The 17,603-nt window shown below is 35.1% G+C and overlaps 1 protein-coding gene across 9 annotated transcripts in view; it reads left to right on the forward strand.

Annotated features, from left to right (window-relative positions):
* LOC104972343 (E3 ubiquitin-protein ligase TRIM38-like) overlaps positions 1 to 17,603 on the forward strand; it is a 182,372-nt gene that overhangs the window by 85,921 nt on the left and 78,848 nt on the right. For all 9 annotated transcript variants that reach the window (XR_009492558.1, XM_059880610.1, XM_059880614.1 and 6 more), the window contains 7 exons: positions 917 to 937; positions 2,859 to 2,879; positions 4,209 to 4,229; positions 6,635 to 6,655; positions 13,311 to 13,331; positions 16,979 to 17,020; positions 17,186 to 17,206. Coding sequence is in view for 8 of the 9 variants with exons in the window: in XM_059880610.1 (XP_059736593.1) it covers positions 917 to 937; positions 2,859 to 2,879; positions 4,209 to 4,229; positions 6,635 to 6,655; positions 13,311 to 13,331; positions 16,979 to 17,020; positions 17,186 to 17,206 (168 nt within the window). In the remaining variant the exon portion in view is untranslated. The remainder of the gene's footprint in view (positions 1 to 916; positions 938 to 2,858; positions 2,880 to 4,208; positions 4,230 to 6,634; positions 6,656 to 13,310; positions 13,332 to 16,978; positions 17,021 to 17,185; positions 17,207 to 17,603) is intronic.

A 17,603-nucleotide genomic window follows, 5' to 3' on the forward strand; every position in this document is an offset into this window, starting at 1 on the left:
TATGAAAAGATTTTACAATGTAATGAAAGTTAAAAAATAATACATATCTCAAATCTGAATATTTTATGGATTGTTGCCATAAAATATTGTTCTTCAATGCTTCCAAAAGATTTTTTTCTATAAAGAACAAAAGTATCCAGTAAAATTTTAATATCATATTTCTAATGATATTTTACAGTATACTTTTGTTATTGGAGGAAGACAAAATTCAAATTTCAAAGGAAATCAAATTTATCTCTTCAATGCATATGGGAGGCTTTATGTAGTCACTGCTACAGATACTGATTTGAAGAAATGTGTGGGTTTTTTTGTTCTTTGGTTCCTCGTGTCTTTTTAACAAATTCTGTTTACATGGGTACATGTTTACTTTTTTCTGAAAAGGTGATAGAGATAAGATGAGCTTCATTTTGTCAGGAGCAAAATGGCAATTCATCAAAAACAAAGTTATGTCACTGTTGCTTAACAAAATGTGAATAAAGATTCCTAAGTGCCAAACCCTGCATTTTCCCTAGAAGCAGTTCAGTATTCTTTATGTAACAGAGCTGTAACATATATAAAACATTATGACTTACATTTAGTAGCAACAAAAAAATTATTAAGGGTAACCAACAAAATAAAACAGCCAAAGTGATGTCTCATAAATCAAGAATTTATTTAAAGGATAACCGCTACTGGCAATAGTCCTGAAATTATTCCTCAGGTCAATAAGATTACTCCTTTTCCTCTTTTTAATATTTTATCAATATTCTCAGGACAAAAGGAAGCTTTCAGCTACATTGGTACATGCATATTTACTTGTACACATGTGTGTATTATCTTTTACCTTTTTATTTGTAGTGAATTTACCACTAAATTTAAATCCCATTGTGTTTCTGTGACATGATATTTACAGTGGTGCTTCCTTTTTATTTTTCAGATGACCTTCAGAAAAAACTTGGTAAATTTCTCAGACAGCCTTGATATCCCAAAAACACTCTAAATTACCCTTTCTCAGCACTTTTAATATTCCCTATCTTTTCAACCTTAGGTCATCCTTTGGCTTACCTTTTCCTGAATGTCTACTCTACCTTCCCAAATTATTTGTTTATGAAATCCACCAATATTAAGTTCTATTCCTATTACCCTAGACCTGATTCTTTCTCAGTACTTCCTGTTTAATTTCCTATGTTTCTTTCCTATAAGCCTTGTCAGTTTCACTATGAATTTTGTGAGATGAGGATGAGACTGGTAGGCAAATGGTTTACATTCTCCTTATTTTATGGTACATTTTCAATAACTTGATAATAACTTAGAATGTATGTCATCTATTCAAAGTTCAGGGGACCATTAATATGCCTTTTTTTTTTTTTTTTTTTGCCTTTGCATACTGTTCATGAGGTTCTCAAGGCAAGAATGCTGAAGTAGTTTGCAATGCCAAAGAATGTTTAAACTACTGCACAGTTGCACTCATTTTGCATGCTAGCGAGGTCATGCTCAAAATCCTCCAAGCTGGGCTTCAATGGTACATGAACCGAGAACTTCCATGTACAAGTTGGATTTAGAAAAGGCAAAGGAACCAGAGATCAAATTGCCAATGTCCTCTGGATCATCGAAAAAGCAAGAGAATTCTAAAAAAAAAAAATCTACTTCTGTTTCATTGATTATGCTAAAGTACTGTGTGGATTGCAAGAAATTGTGGAAAATTCATAAAGAGATGGGAATACCAGACCACCTTACCTGCCTCCTGAGAAAGCTATATGCAGATCAAGAAGCAGCAGTTAGAACTGGACCTGGAACAATGGACTGGTTCAAAATTCAGAAAGGGGTACATCAAGGCTGTATATTGTCACCCTGCTTATTTAACATCTATGTAGAGTACATCATGCAAAATGCCAGGCTGGATGAAGCACAAGCTGTAATCAAGATTGCCAGGAGAAATATCAATAACCTCACATATGCAGATGACACCACCCTAATGACAGAAATCTAAGAGGAACTAAAGAGCCCCTTCATGAAGGTGAAAGAGGAGACTGAAAAAGCTGGCTTAAAACTCAACATTCAAAAAACTAAGATCATGGCAGCCAGTCCCATCACTTCATGGCAAATAGATAGAGAAAAAATGGAAACAATGAAAAACTTTATTCTCTTGGGCTCCAAAATCACTGTGCATGGTGACTGAAGCCATGAAATGGCTGCTTCTTGGAAGAAAATCTTTGACCACTCTGGACAGCATATTAAAAAGCAGAGATAACATAGGTTGTTCTATTTAGAATTCTATTTATAGTTATATAATTTCCTTCCCTTTCATTTGATTTAATTAAGATGAGCTTCTTTCAAGAATTTATTGAAACACACATAAAACAAGGTAATATATTAATTGTTTGATGAAGACGATGTAAACAGAAGCATCCAGGAACAGATTCTATATTTTCTGCTAGGAGAAGTGGCTCAAGGTTCTTGATTGTTTGTGGCTAACATACAACTGAGCTCCAGCAAAACTGAGAACTAACTATATATTTTTAGTAGCAGTCAAGAAACTTATTAGAGCAAGCAGACTGAATAATAGAAGCCTAAATAAAGTCAGAAGGTAAACAAAATTCTGAAAATGCAACTATTTGAACTAATATTTTTTAAAACCTCCTTCATTTAGAAAATTGACTGCATTTCCCTTTTCTTTCTTTTTCTAAAATAGAATATTCTCTGGTCGAAAGAGAACAGCTTTCTGCCACTATTGTTGAGTTTATGTTCACAATGTGCATGTATTACTTCAATGCATCCAGATACAGTTAACATTACTTTTGGATTCTTCAAAATATTTCATTTTTCTCCATGCTTGTTTTCCATAGTATTTAAGTGAATCTGTCCATTTTATTTTTCAGGTGAACTTCAAAAAAATCTTGGTAAATTTCTAACTATTCACTCTAATAACTCTTCCAATAACTGCTCCATGTTGTCTTGAACATCCCCTGATTTTTATAATTGTGCCATCTATTGGCTCACTTTGTCCTGGAGGTCTATCCATCACAAACCCATTTTTGGTTATGAACCTCTTTCTTATTTCATTCTTTGCACTGTTGCTTCCCTGTGGTTCATCATTGCCTATTACATCTTTTGGTCCCTTTTCTTTCCTATCACATTGGCTTTGTCTGTCTTCCAGAGACTTGTCAAACTTGCATCATAATTTTCTGAGATGAAGGGATTGGACTAACCAGCACATGGTCCTGACTCTCTCTACATTTTCTGAAAAGTGTCAGTTAATTTAAAACCTTTACAAACCCAAGTTGAAGGGTCCATTACAATATTCTCAATACTTATCCAGTCCTAAGAGAGAAGATTCCCAATTTGACAGTGAAGTTTCTCCCTTCATTGCTCTGCCAAGAATCATATAAAATCAGATGCCATCTACTGGTTAAGTGTAATATTTAGTCTCACACTGTTATTATCTTGAACATATTATTCAAATGTTCCAGTTTTATAAATATTTTACAATATTTTTCTGTCTTTTTTCCCATCTGTAGTATTCTTTATTTTTTGTATTTTTTATTCACACAATTATTATTTCTGCAAATTGCAATGCTTTTTCAGTAATTAGACAAGGATTTTTTAAAAGGGTGTTTTATCTTAAGGAAAATTAATGTATAATATATCTCTCAACCCAGAAATTTTTATGTGAATGACAAGGTAACCTGTCATCCTTGGATTATTCCAATTTTTTTTCAAAGTTTAACATCCTCTTTTTAATGATATTTTTCAGTTCTGTCTTGGTACAGATTGGATGGGACTTGGGAATATATCCTTTTAATGCATGTAGCAGGCTTCTTATGAATATTTTCACAGGTCAAATTTCTGACAGAAGGGTACTTTCACTATACACATTTACATCACATTTACAAAACCCACTTCATATATGTGAACATGTTTGTCTTTTGTTATGAAAAAGCTGGAAAGCCCAATTCAAGACAAAATATTGATATGACTTTTCCCAGACGAAGTTCTATTCTACCTTTATTTCTGTTTCTATCTTAATTATTTTGCAGCAAAGAATGAGTGAGTGTAAAACATTATTACTTCTCATGAGTTACATGACCTTTGGAACATTTGGTTCCAACTTTTAAAAGCGGGGTCATTTTAATTCAAAGAATTAATAATGGAAAAAATCAAATTATTTTCTTCTCCTCACATTGTCCCTTCATTTGGTTTGAATGTCTATTTCTTCCTTTATTTTTCAGATAAGGGAGTACACGATCAAGGTAAGTCCCATTAATGTTTTACCCCTTGTCCTTTGTCATGTTTCATCTGTTTTTTTCCTTTAGTCTTCAACTCTCATTGATCATCTTCCTCAACTGCAATGTACATATAGCTTTTCAGGCATTTGTTTTCTCATTTTATTATTATTTCAACTGAAATTATTATTATTTCATAGATTTTTCATTGCTCCATTACTTTGGCTTTCATTTGCCCCATCTGTGCAATTTATGCAAGACATTTCCTTTTGCAAAGTGTATATGAGTAATAGCTTCCCTGTAAAATTTTGTAGTTTTTAAGTTTTTGATACGAAAGTTTTGTCCAAGATATTTTCATTCATTTGATTGAGAAGACCCTTCACAGCCATTTAATATTCCATTTCTCTTCCTTTCATTTTTCTGTGTGAAGGTAAGCTTCACTGAGAATGAGTTAAAATCTGATGCCCCACAAAATACAATTATGCATTAATCAGCTAATAAAAATGTTGTGAAAAGAGGCACGCATGAACCTGACACTGATATCCTAAAAGAGCTTTATTTCAGGATTGTGTAATTCAGTGTTTGGTGATTCTATATAGGAAGCTACCACTCGAGGACAGTTGAGTATGTATTTAACAGCACTTGGATAATTTATTAAAGATTAAAAAAATGGGTAGCAAAAGGCTAAACACTTTCAAAAGAATTTTTAAAAAATTTGCCAGTTAATGACCCAAAACAGTATTTGTAAGGTTTTCTCAGTTCGAAAAATATACTCATTTTTCTTTCTTCTTTTATTGACTACTATTCATTCTAAATGGGAACTTTCAAACACTGTTTGTATGTGTGCCTGCACATATGTTTGTGTGTATCCATGTGGGTTTTGTCTGTTTATCTGTAACCTGATAATTTAAATTTTGTTTTTGTTGTTCAGTCACTCAGTCACGTATGCCTCTTTGTGACCCTATGGACTACAGGCTTCCCTGTCCTTCACCATCTCCTGGAGCTGGCTTACATATTAATAAAATTTTTCAACAATTTGAATTTTCTTTGTGCTTCTTTCCAACGAATTTTACGTTGACTTTTCATTGTATTTTACAGACGAAATTCAGAAAAATTTTGTAAATTATCTTTGATATCCCTTTATTCCAAAACAACTTTAAAAAGTCTGCTTTCCTGATATCTTAAACAAATCCTACTTTTCATCAATATTCCCTCATTGATTTGCACTCTCCTGGAACTCTACCAGGCTAAGGCAATATATTGCATTTGGACTTCTCCCATATTCCTCCTTTTTCTGGTCTTTCAAAGCCTAAATAAAATCAGAAATCATTCCTTGGTCAATTATAAACTTGAGGGTTATTCTTACACTTCCCTTAAGTTTCATATTTCCAGTTAATGTAAACATTTCATGCAAATTTTTTTCCTGGAATTTTTTTTATACCCCAAAAGAGTAATTTTAATTCTGCATTATTTACTCTAATTGACACAATTATGTCATTGTTCTTATTGCCAACTGCAATTACTTTGAATATTTATGGAAAGATTTTATATGGTTAGGAAAGTTTTAAAATAATATCTCAAACTTAAATACTTTTTGTGAATGACATCAGAAATTATTGCCCACAATGCTTCCAAAAGATGTTTTTCCATAAAATACAAAATTATTCAATAAAATTTTAATAATCTATTTTTCTAATGACACTTTCCAGTACTCTTTTTTCAGGGGAAGTCAAAATTCATCTCTTAAGTGCATAAGCAGACTTCATGTAGTAACTGCTACAGATACTGGTTTGAACAAATGGGTGATTTATTTTTCCTCTCTGTTTCCTCATCTCTTTTCAACTAAGTCTGTTTCCATGGGGGCATGTTTACTTTTTATTCTGAAAAGGTGATTGAGATGAGATGAGCTTCATTTTGGCATGAGTGAAAATGTCAGTTCACCACAAACCTACATCATCATTGCTTAACAAAAAGTGAATAGAGATTCCTAAGATTCACACCCTACGTTTTCTCTAGAAGCAGTGTTCTCTAACTCACTGTTTGTGGATACTAAATACAACAAATATGAGCCTTGATGATTTATATTTAGGAACAGCCAAATAATTTATTAAAATTAACCAATCAAATTATAACAGCCCAAATGATGCCCAAATGATACAAGAGCATTTTTAAAAGATAACTATCATGACTAATATACTTGAAATATTTTCTCAAGCCCATAGGAATAATCCTTTTTGTTCCTTTAATTTTTGATTTGGACCAAAGCAATATGTCAGCAACTTTGGTACATTGTGTGTGCTTGCACATGTGTGTTTGTTTGAATCCCATTAAATGAAACATTGTATGTGAATTTTTCACTAAATTTAAATTGTATGCTTGTGCCTGAATCTCAATATACTTACCTGTGTGTATATTTCTTTTTAATTTTTCAGGTGATCTTAGGAAAAAATTAGGTAAGTAAGTGTCCCTGACAACATTTTTGTTCCAATAATCTTCAACAACCAATTTCTTGCTTCTTTTGCTATCCCCTCTCTTTTTATCTATATGCCATATTTTGATTCACAGTTTATCTCAATGTCAACTCTTCTCTCCTCAGTATTTTTGTTTATGGACTTCTGTCACACTATATTCTCCCATTTCTATTACCCTAGACCTGATTCTTTGTCAGTGCTTCCAGTTTCACTTCCTGTGCTCCTTCCCTATAAACACTGTCCTATACTATCATTGAAGGTCTTGTCAGTTTCACAGCGAATTTTGTGAGATGAAAAGGATGAGACTGGTGGGCACATGATTTACATTCTCTATTTATTTTCTGACACAGTTTCAGTAACTTAGGATTTCCATCATGTATTCAACATTCATGGGGCTATTAATATTCCGTTGATACCTCCTCAAATCTTATGAGATAAAATTCCAAATTGCTGACAGAAGTTTCTCCAACTCTTGTCCTTCAATGACTCTTAAGTTCAGGTGTAATTCAAAGCTTCAGTGTGGACTTTAGCTTCTCTCTTTAAATGTCTTTGACTGTTGTCTCGGGATCCCTTTCATTTGTACCATTTCCTGGGTTTATCTCATGCCATAGTAAACCTGTATTTTTCTTAAATTTTATTGATATAATGTTTAGCTTGGCAAACTACAATAATTTTAAAATGTGGAAGGAATATGTATATTGAACAAAAATTGCTTATATTTCTCAATTTTGTAATTTTATGTGAATGATGTGAGAGGCTGGAGTCTTAGGATACTCCAAATGTCTTTTAATAAAACTAATATAGCCATTAAAAGTTTAACATCCCTCTTTTCATAGTGATATTTTTCACTTATATTTTTGTTTACAGATTGAATATAACTAGGGAATAGATCTCTTCAGGTGTGCAGCATGCTTCATACTACTAGCGCTTCTGATAGTTTCTTTCCTTTCAGTTTTCAGATATGAACTTCTCTCTTATTAACTTTTTTCCACTGTTGTTTCCTTATGTTCCCATTTTTCTCATAGCAGCTTTTTTGTTGCTGTTCCTTACCTCTTTTCCCCTTTAATATTTCTTTTTTCTGTCTTCCAAAGACTTTCATACTTTCTTTGAATTTTGTATCTTGAAAGTGATGAGATAGCATTCCCATGGTTTCTACTCTCTCTTTTATGAGATAGGTCCATTAACAAAGAACCTTTTCATGTATCCAGGTTGAAGGGGCTCTTGCTATGCTAGTGATATTTCCCCAAATTTTAATAGAAGACAAGATCCCAAACAAGAAGAATTAAATTATTCCCACTATAGTCCTCCAAATCCTCTGTAAATTCTGATGTCATTCATACTAGACCCAGAGTAGCTTAAGTCTTGTATTTCACTGTCCTTGATCATAGTAAGCATGTGTTACCATTCATATTACCATGTATGATTCCCTACAATCACACTCAAAAATTTTCCTGGATTTTTTTCCTTTACATCTGTAGTAAACGTTCTGTGTCCTTTTGCATTTTTTCACACAATTATTAATTCTTTACACTGCAATAATTTTTCAATGTGTGAAGAAGAATCTTAAGGGAAGAACATGTATAATACAGCTCTCAGTTCAGAAACTTTCATGTGAATAATTTAAGTTATTGTTCTTTTCTTAATTTTTTGCTACTGCTGCTGCTAAGTCGCTTCAGTCGTGTCCAACTCTGTGCGACCCCATAGACGACAGCCCACCAGGCTCCCCCATCCCTGGAATTCTCCAGGCAAGAACACTGGAGTGGGTTGCCATTTCCTTCTCCAACGCATGAAAGTGAAAAGTGAAAGGGAAGTCGCTCAGTCGCGTCCGAGTCTTAGCGACCCCATGGACTGCAGCCCACCAGGCTCCTCCATCCATGGGATTTTCCAGGCAAGAGTACTGGAGTGGGGTGCCATTGCCTTCTCCCTTAATTTTTTAATAAAGGACTAATAAAATCATTAAAAGATTAACATCCTCCATTTCAAATGGTATTTTCAATTATATTTTCATTTACAGATTGGATAGAATTTAAGAACACAAATTAACGTGTGTAGCAGGCTTCATATGATTATTGCTATATAGGACTTCCCTGGTGGCTCAGATAGTAGAGTCTGCCTACAATGCAGGAGACCCGGGTTCGATCCCTGGGTTGGGAAGATCTTCTGGAGAAGGAAACGGCAACCCACTCCAGTATTTTTGCCTGGAAAATCCCATGGACAGAGAAGCCTGGTAGGCTACAGTCCATGGGGTCGCAAAGAGTCGGATACTACTGAGCGACTTCACTATTCGCTACTATAAAGTTTCTGAAAGACGCTTACTTTTACTGTATGGTTTTTCATTATGTTTTAAGTTCCTATCTTATGAACATCAATGTACTTATCCCTTATTCTGAAAACCTTGAGGACTGTGATTGGTAGGGTTTATCCCCAGGAAGAATGACTCTACCATATATCATGGTATTTCATTCCGTATATTAATTCCTTTTGCAAAAATGTCTGGGAAGAAGTAAACAACATTGATTTTCATGTGTTACATGGCCTTTGGTTCCAATTTGGCTACCCACTCCAGTATTCTTCCCTGAAGAATTCCTTGGACAGAGGAGCCTGGTGAGCTAAAGTCCATAGACTCACAAAGAGTTGGACACAACTGAGTGACTAACAGTTGCACTTTCACATATGTCAATCTCAGATCAGATCAGATCAGTTGCTCAGTCGTGTCCGACTCTTTGTGACCTCGTGAATCGCAGCACGCCAGGCCTCCCTGTCCATCACCAACTCCTGGAGTTCACTCAAACTCACGTCCATCGGGTCAGTGATGCCATCCAGCTATCTCATCTTCTGTCGTCCCCTTCTCCTCTTGCGCCCAATCCCTCCCAGCATCAGAGTCTTTTCCAATGAGTCAACTCTTCGCATGAGGTGGCCAAAGTACTGGAGTTTCAGCTTCAGCATCATTCCTTCCAAAGAAATCCCAGGGATGATCTCCTTCAGAATGGACTGGTTGGATCTCCTTGCAGTCCAAGGGACTTTCAGAAGTCTTCTCCAACACCACAGTTCAAAAGCATCAATTCTTCGGCGCTCAGCCTTCTTCACAGCCCAACTCTCACATCCATACATGACCACAGGAAAAACCATAGCCTTGACTAGACGAATCTTTGTTGGCAAAGTAATGTCTCTGCTTTTGAATATGCTATCTAGGTTGGTCATAACTTTCCTTCCAAGAAGTAAGCGTCTTTTAATTTCATGGCTGCGGTCACCATCTGCAGTGATTTTTTAATCTCAGTCTCACAATTTATCCCTTCTTTTCCCCCTTGATAACCATAAGTTTGTTTTCTACATCTGTGGCGCTATTTCTGTTTTGTAAATAGGTTCATTTGTATCATTTTTTTAGATTCCACATATAAGGAACATAGAGCTTAGCAGATTGCTCAGTGGTAAAGAATCCATCTGCCAAAGGAAGAGATGCAGGAAACATGGGTTTGATCCCTGGGTCAGGAAGATCCCCAGAGAAAGAAATGGCAACCCACTCCAGTATTCTTGCCTTGAAAATCCCATGGACAGAGGATCCTGGAAGTCTGCAGTCCATGGGGTTGCAAAAGAGTCAGACACAACTTAGCAAGTAAACAACAACAAAAAGCAATATAATTTGATATTTGTCTTACTGTCTGTCTTACTTCACTCAGTATGACAATCTCTAGGTATATCCATGCTGCTGTAAATGGCATTATTTCATTCTTTTTATGGGTGAGTAATATTCCATTGTATAAATATACCACATATTCTTTATCCATTCCTCAATCAATGGACTTTCAGGTTGTTTCCATGCCCTGGCTATTGTAAATACATGTGTGCTAAGTTGCTTCAGCCATGTCTGACTCTTTTGGACCCTGCAGACTGTAACACACCAGGCTTCTCTGTCCATGGGGATTCTTCAGGCAAGAATACTAGAGTGGGTTGCCATGCCATTCTCCAGAGGATCTTCCCTACCCAGGGATCAAACTTGCATCTCTTATGTCTCCTGCACTGGCAAGAGGGTTCTTTACCACTAGTGCCACCTGCAAAGCCTATTTTCTCCAAGGCATCTTCCCATCCCACAGATTGAACCCAAACCTCCCACATTGCAGGGAGATTCTTTACCAGCTGAGCCACCATGAAAGCCCTACACTGGGGTACATATATCTTTATGAATTACGGTTTTCTCTAGATATGTGCCCAGGAGTGGAATTGCCTGACCATATAGAAGCTCTATTTTTTTTTAAGGGCTATCCATACCATTCTCTATAGTGGTTGTACTAACTTACATTCCTACCAACAGGGTAGGAAGGTTTCCTTTTCTCCATACCCTCTCCAACATTTATTGTTTGTAGATTTTTTTGACAATGGCTATTCTGACCTGTGTGAGGTGATACCTCATAATAGTTTTGATCTGAATTTCTTTAATAATTAATTATGCTGATCATCTTTTCATGTACTTTTTGGCCATATTTATGCTTTCTTTGGAGAAATATCTATTTAGATCTTCTGCTTATTTTTTAATTAGGTTGTTTTTTGTTGATATTGAGCTGTGTGTACTAATATTTTGGAGACTAATTCCTTCTTGTCCCCATCTTTTGCAAATATTTTCTCCCATTCTATGGGTTGTATTTTTGTTTTGTTTATGGTTCCCTTTGCTGTGCAAAAGCTTTTAAGTTTATTTTGGTAACATTTATTTTTTTTTTATTCTTAATACTGTATAATGTGGACACAAAAAGTTACTGCCATGATTTATGTCAAAGAGTGTTCTGCCTATGATTTTCTCTAAGAGTTTTATAGTATCAGGTATTGCATTTAGGTCTTTAATTCATTTTGAGTTTATTTTTGTATATGATGTCAGAGAATGTTATAATTTCATCCTTTTATATGTAGCTGTCCAGTTTTCCCAGCTTATTGAAGAGACTATCTTTTCTCCGTTGTATATTCTTGTCATCTTTGTTATAGATTGACCATAGGTGCATGGGTTTATTTTTGGGCCTTCAATTCTATTCCTTTGATATGTCTGTTTTTGAGCTAGTACATACTATACCAATCTTCCAATCAAAGAACATGCCATATCTTTCCATCTGTTTGTCATCTTGGATGTCTTTCATTAGAATCATAATTTTCTGCATACAGGTCTTTTGCCTCCTATGTAGGTTTATTCCTAGGTATTTTATTCTTTTTGATGCAATGGTAAATGTGATTGTTTTCTGAAATTATTTTTTTTTGTTAGAGTATAAAAATGCAAGACATTTCTGTCTTTTAATTTTGTATCCTACAACTTTACTAAATTCATTGATGAGCTCTAGTAGTTTTCTGGTAGCATCCCTAGGATTTTCTATGTATAGTATCAGGTCATCTGCAAGGAGTGACAGTTTTACTTCTTCTCTCCTAATTTGGATTCTTTTTACTTCTTCTCTGATTGCCATGGCTATGACTTCCAAAAGTATGCTGAAAAGAAGTGGAGAGGGTGGGCATCCTTGTCTTGTTAAATTGTGTCCATTTTAATCAAAGAGTAAGCAATTTAAGGGTTTCAAATTATTTTTCCTCTTCCTAAAATTGTATTTTCATAATGCTTGAATGTTTTGTTTTCTTTTTTACTCTTCAGAGAAGTATGAACAGGAAAAAGGCAAGTCCCATTTGTGTATTACTCTTTTTAACTACTCAAGTTTCATCTGTTTCTTTGACATTGATTTTCATCTCTCAGTGATTATCTTTGTTAACTCCAGCGTGCATAGAACTTTATGTCATTTTCTCCCACATCGTTACTATTACAACTGAAATTTGCCATCTTCCTATGATATTCAATTTCTTCAGTAATGTTTTCTTTCATTTATTCCGACCTTGCAATTTGTGCACATCTTTCCATTCTGCCAAGGGAGTATTTGTAATAATTTACCTGTAAGTTTTTGCCATTTTAAAACTTTCTGACCTGAAAGTTTTTTCCAAGGTAGTTTCAGGTCATTTCATCTAGAATCCCCTTTCTTTCCAGTTAATACTTCCTTTACCCCTTTCTCATCTGACTCTGTTTAAGGTAAGTTTCTTTGGGGTCTGAGTTAAAATCATACTCACACAAAATACATTTGTGTATGAATCAGTTGAGAAAAGGTGGTAAACACAGGCAACCAACACCTAACCTTGCACATTCTACAGGAGTGCAGCATTCTGTACTTCAAACTTTGTGGAGTATATAGAATATAGCTTTCTGAACAGGAGAACTGACCATATATCATTAGCAGTAGCCATAGGACTAATTAAAGATTAAAAACTGAATAATAAAACTCTAAATAGGACAAAAAGTATCTTGGAAAATTGTGCCAGGTAATTACCAGAACCTATTTTTAAAATGCGTCCTCAATTCAGAAAATTTATACATTTCCCTCCTTGTGTTTCATTAAGTATTCTTGTTTTCTCAAAAGTGCACTTTAAGCCAAATTTGTTTGCATTTATCTATGTATTTGTTTGTGTGCACATGTGTGTGCCTGGAGTAAGTTCTTACATTTATATATGTGTGTCAGTGTATCTGTATACCAAATATTTTAATTTAATTTTAAATACATGCTTTTCAATAAATTTGAATTTTCCCCTTTGTACTTTACATGACTGATTTTTCCATTTTATTTTACAGAAGAACTTCAGCACAAGCTTGGTAACATATCTCTGACATCTTTTATTTCTAAAACACTAGAAAATGACTGTATTCCTGATGTTTTTAACATTTCTCATAATTTTACCCATTTGCCATTCCTTACCTTACTCTTCTCCTGCTTGTCTACTCTTCTAACCTGAATTTTTAGTTATGACTTATCTCCTATTTTCTCTCTTCTTTGTGATTTCAAGGCTCACTTATATTCTGATATTATTCAATGATCAAGGATAAAGTTCAGGGTTATTTTTCTAACAACCTTGAATTTATAACTCGTGTTCATAGGCATGAAAGTATATCCCAATTTTTTTAAATTTCTGAGAATAATAATTTTACTTCCCCTTCCTTATCTTTATTGACATATTTATCAATTTGGGGAACTGCAGTTCCTTTTAAATATGTGTAAAGGGTTCTATTTCTTACCAAAAGTCTAATAATAATATATATTTCATTTCTGAATTTTTTAATGTAAATTACACTAGAACCTATTTGTCTTGCAATGTTTCCTAAAGACTTTTTCATAAAAACACCAATATATTAATTAAAAGTTTAATATTTTTTCCTAAACTACATTTTTGAGTAATTTTTTCAGAAGGGTCAGAATTTACAAAAGTATCTCTTTAATGCATATGACAGGCTTCATGTAACATCTGCTCTAGCTGCTCTTCTGCACAAAAGACTGATATTTTCTCTTTGCTTCTTCATCTCTTTCTAATTAACTCTTTCATGTATGGATGTGTATTTCTATTTTATTCCAAAAAGTTAATTGAGATAAAATGAGCTTCATTTTGGCATAAGTCAAAATAGAAACTCACCAAAAATAGAGGTTAACAACATTGCTGGTTGAAAATACAAATGCAGGCACCTAAGAAGAATGCCTGTATTTTCTCCAAAAGCAATGGTTCTATATTTTCTAATTCACAGCTTATAGATATTTTAGACAACATAGTGATGGTAATTGACAATTTCTTACAAGCAGTATTCAACAAACTTATTAAAGACAACCAATATAATAATAGTATCCCACTAAATATCAAAATAGATATTTTGAAAAGATTCAGTTCAGTTCAGTTGCTCAGTCGTGTCTGACTCTTTGCGACCCCATGGACTGCAGCACCCCAGGCCTCCCTGTCCATCACCGACTCCCAGAGTTTACTCAAACTCATATCCATTGAGTCGGTGATGCCATCCAACCATCTCATCCTCTGTCGTCCCCTTCTCCTCCCTCCTTCAATCTTTCCCAGCATCAGGGTCTTTTCAAATGCGTCAACTCTTTACATCAGGTGGCCAAAGTATTGGATTTTCAGCTTCAGCATCAGTCCTTCCAATGAACACTCAGGACTGATCTCCTTTAGGATGGACTGGTTGGATCTCCTTACAGTCCAGGGGACTCTCAGGAATCTTCTCCAACACCACGATTACTGACACTATTCATGTTGCTGAAATTTTTGCTCAATTTAGCAAATTTATTTCATTTGCTCCATTAACTTTTGACTAATACCACTGGCTACACATCCATGAACATGTGTGTGTGTTGGTTACCATCTTGGTACATCGTGTGCAAATATTTCATTAAACTTAAATTTCACCCCTGTTTATGTACCATGATATTAACATGGATCATACATAACTTATATATACACACATTTATTTTCCTAGAAAACATCCATTAAGTTACCATATCTCTCTAGTGTTTCAAGTGTAGAAGTCATTAATTGATACCTCCATAGTACGACTTTCTATAATGAGGGAAATTCACGTGTAACATATTTCTCAATTTTGAAATTTTTTATGTGAATGGCATAAGAGGTTACAGTATTTCCTTGCAGTATATTCCTTAATCTTTTCCATCTGTAAATAAATATGGTTGAAAAATATTATTAGCGAAAAAGAAAGTTAAATTTTAATGGTTTTAGAAATGTGTTATTAGCAATCTCCTGCTGCTGCTCCTGCTGCTAAGTCTCTTCAGTCGTGTCCTACTCTGTGCGACCCCAAGGACAGCAGCTCACCAGGCTCCCCCATCCCTGGGATTCTCCAGACAAGAACACTGGAGTGGGTTGCCATTTCCTTCTCCAATGCATGAAAGTGAAAAGGAAGTCGCTCAGTCGTGTCCGACTCTTCTCAACCCCATGGACTGCAGCCTACCAGGCTCCTCCGTCCATGGGATTTTCCAGGCAAGAATACTGGAGTGGGGTGCCATCACCTTCTCTGAGCAATCTCCTAGGAGTGTTCTAATACATGAATTTCCCTTATTATATAAAGTCTTACTGTAAACACTTAAAAGTATTTGTTTTTTTCCCAAATTATTCCCAAATTCTGCTCACGTGTGTGTGTGCGTGTGCGCCCCCCTCCCCCACACACACACACGAGCAATTAAAGTGGTAATATACCTGGAAGATTCCCTGGAAGGGGACATGGCAACCCACTCCAATATTCTGGTCTGGAGAATCCCATGGACAGAGGAGCCTAGTGGGCTACAGTCCATTGTGTTTCCCAGAAGATGAGAGTGTTTGAAATTTTGGCCCTTGTTCTTTATTCACATCAGGCCCTCCCTCAAATGGAATGAATTTTCAATTTTTTTCTTATATTTTTCATGAAATATGAAGAAGAAAACAGCAAGTCCCATTCATGTATTTCCCTGTGAACCTAATTATACTTTTCTCATACCTTTATCTTCTTACACCATCCTTATCTTATACATTCTTATACCATACAATCTCATACCTTTCTTTTCTCATATCATCTTCCTCAAATCCAATATTTGCATGTTTTTACATAGTTCTGTCTCATTATCCAATCTTTCCAACTGAAATTCTTAATCTTTATTTCTCACTCATTTTCCTCCATCATAACTTCTTGGATTTGTCCTGTCTGTTCAACTGGCACAAACAGATGCTTTCTGCCATGTAAATTTTATTTATCATATGCTTTTGAAGTGGTGGAATGTTCGAGACTCATGTGAAGTTTTTGTCTAACATGTGCCCAGGATATTTGAATTCGGCCTCCCACTACTTGTGTTCATTGCTTCATTTTTCATTTCATGTGATCTAATTAAGATGAGCTTCTTATCAACATGAATTGTAATAAAAATTCACAAAATATAAGGTTATGCTGTGACATCAATTGACAAAAATGTTGCAAATAGTCACCCAGGAATTAAAATCATGTTGTTTTTCAAGGAGCAGTGGTTCAAAATACTCTGATTTAGTGTCTGTCGTGACTATATATAATGGAACTGCAACAAAATGAAAATTGACAATATATATTTGGCAGCACCCAATACCTGGTGGCTCAGACGGTAAAGCGTCTGCCCGCAATGTGGGAGACCTGGGTTCGATTCCTGGGTCGGAAAGATCCCCTGGAGAAGGAAATGGCAATCCACTCCAGCACTGTTGCCTGGAAAATCCCACAGATGGAGGAGCCTGATAGGCTACAGTCCATGGGGTCGCAAAGAGTTGGACACAACTGAGCGACTTCACTAATACACCAATTAGAGCCAGCATGCTGAGTAATTAAAGCCTAAACCAAGTCAAATGGCACTATAAACATGCGGAAAAGTCAACTACCAGAAAAACTGTTCTAAAAAAATTTATCCACTCAGAAAATTCTCTTATTTTATTCCTTTTTCTTTCTTTCTTTCTTTTTTGTAGCACATACTCTGGATAGAAATGAGCATCTTCCAGCCACTGTGGGTGTGTTTATTTTTTGTGCCCAATATTGTCTGTGTGTATGTATTTGTGTATATGTTTTTACCTGCATCCCAATACCTTAAACATTACATTCAGATTTTTCAAAAATTTGTTTTTTTTATGTGTGTTTCCATGGTATTTACATGAGTTTTTCCATTTAATTTTCAGATGATATTTGTGGAAAATTTGGTAAGAAGTCTTTGTTCCTTTAACTCTTTAAGGACTGCTCTTTGGTGTCTATAACAGTTCCCACCTTGTTTTCTCTATGCTCCATTTCTCCATGCTCTTTCTCCTGGATGTTCAATCTTGAATATTAATTTCTCTTATTTATTTCCTCCCATTGTTGTTCCTTTTTGTTCCACCATTTCTCATTTCATCCTTCTTTGTTCTCATGGATTCATACCTTTCTTTCCTATAATAATGGGCTTGTCTGCCTTCCAAATGTAATGCATTATGAATATTTTGAGACAAAGTAATAAGACTAACAGGCCCATAGTTTTCACTCTCTTTACTGGAACTGGTACATTATGTAGGATCTTTTCATTCATCCAAATTTAAAGGCAATTACTACGCTATTGTCACTGCC

The sequence above is a fragment of the Bos taurus genome, chromosome 23 (assembly GCF_002263795.3).
Source record: "Bos taurus isolate L1 Dominette 01449 registration number 42190680 breed Hereford chromosome 23, ARS-UCD2.0, whole genome shotgun sequence".
Taxonomy (NCBI): Eukaryota; Metazoa; Chordata; class Mammalia; order Artiodactyla; family Bovidae; genus Bos; species Bos taurus.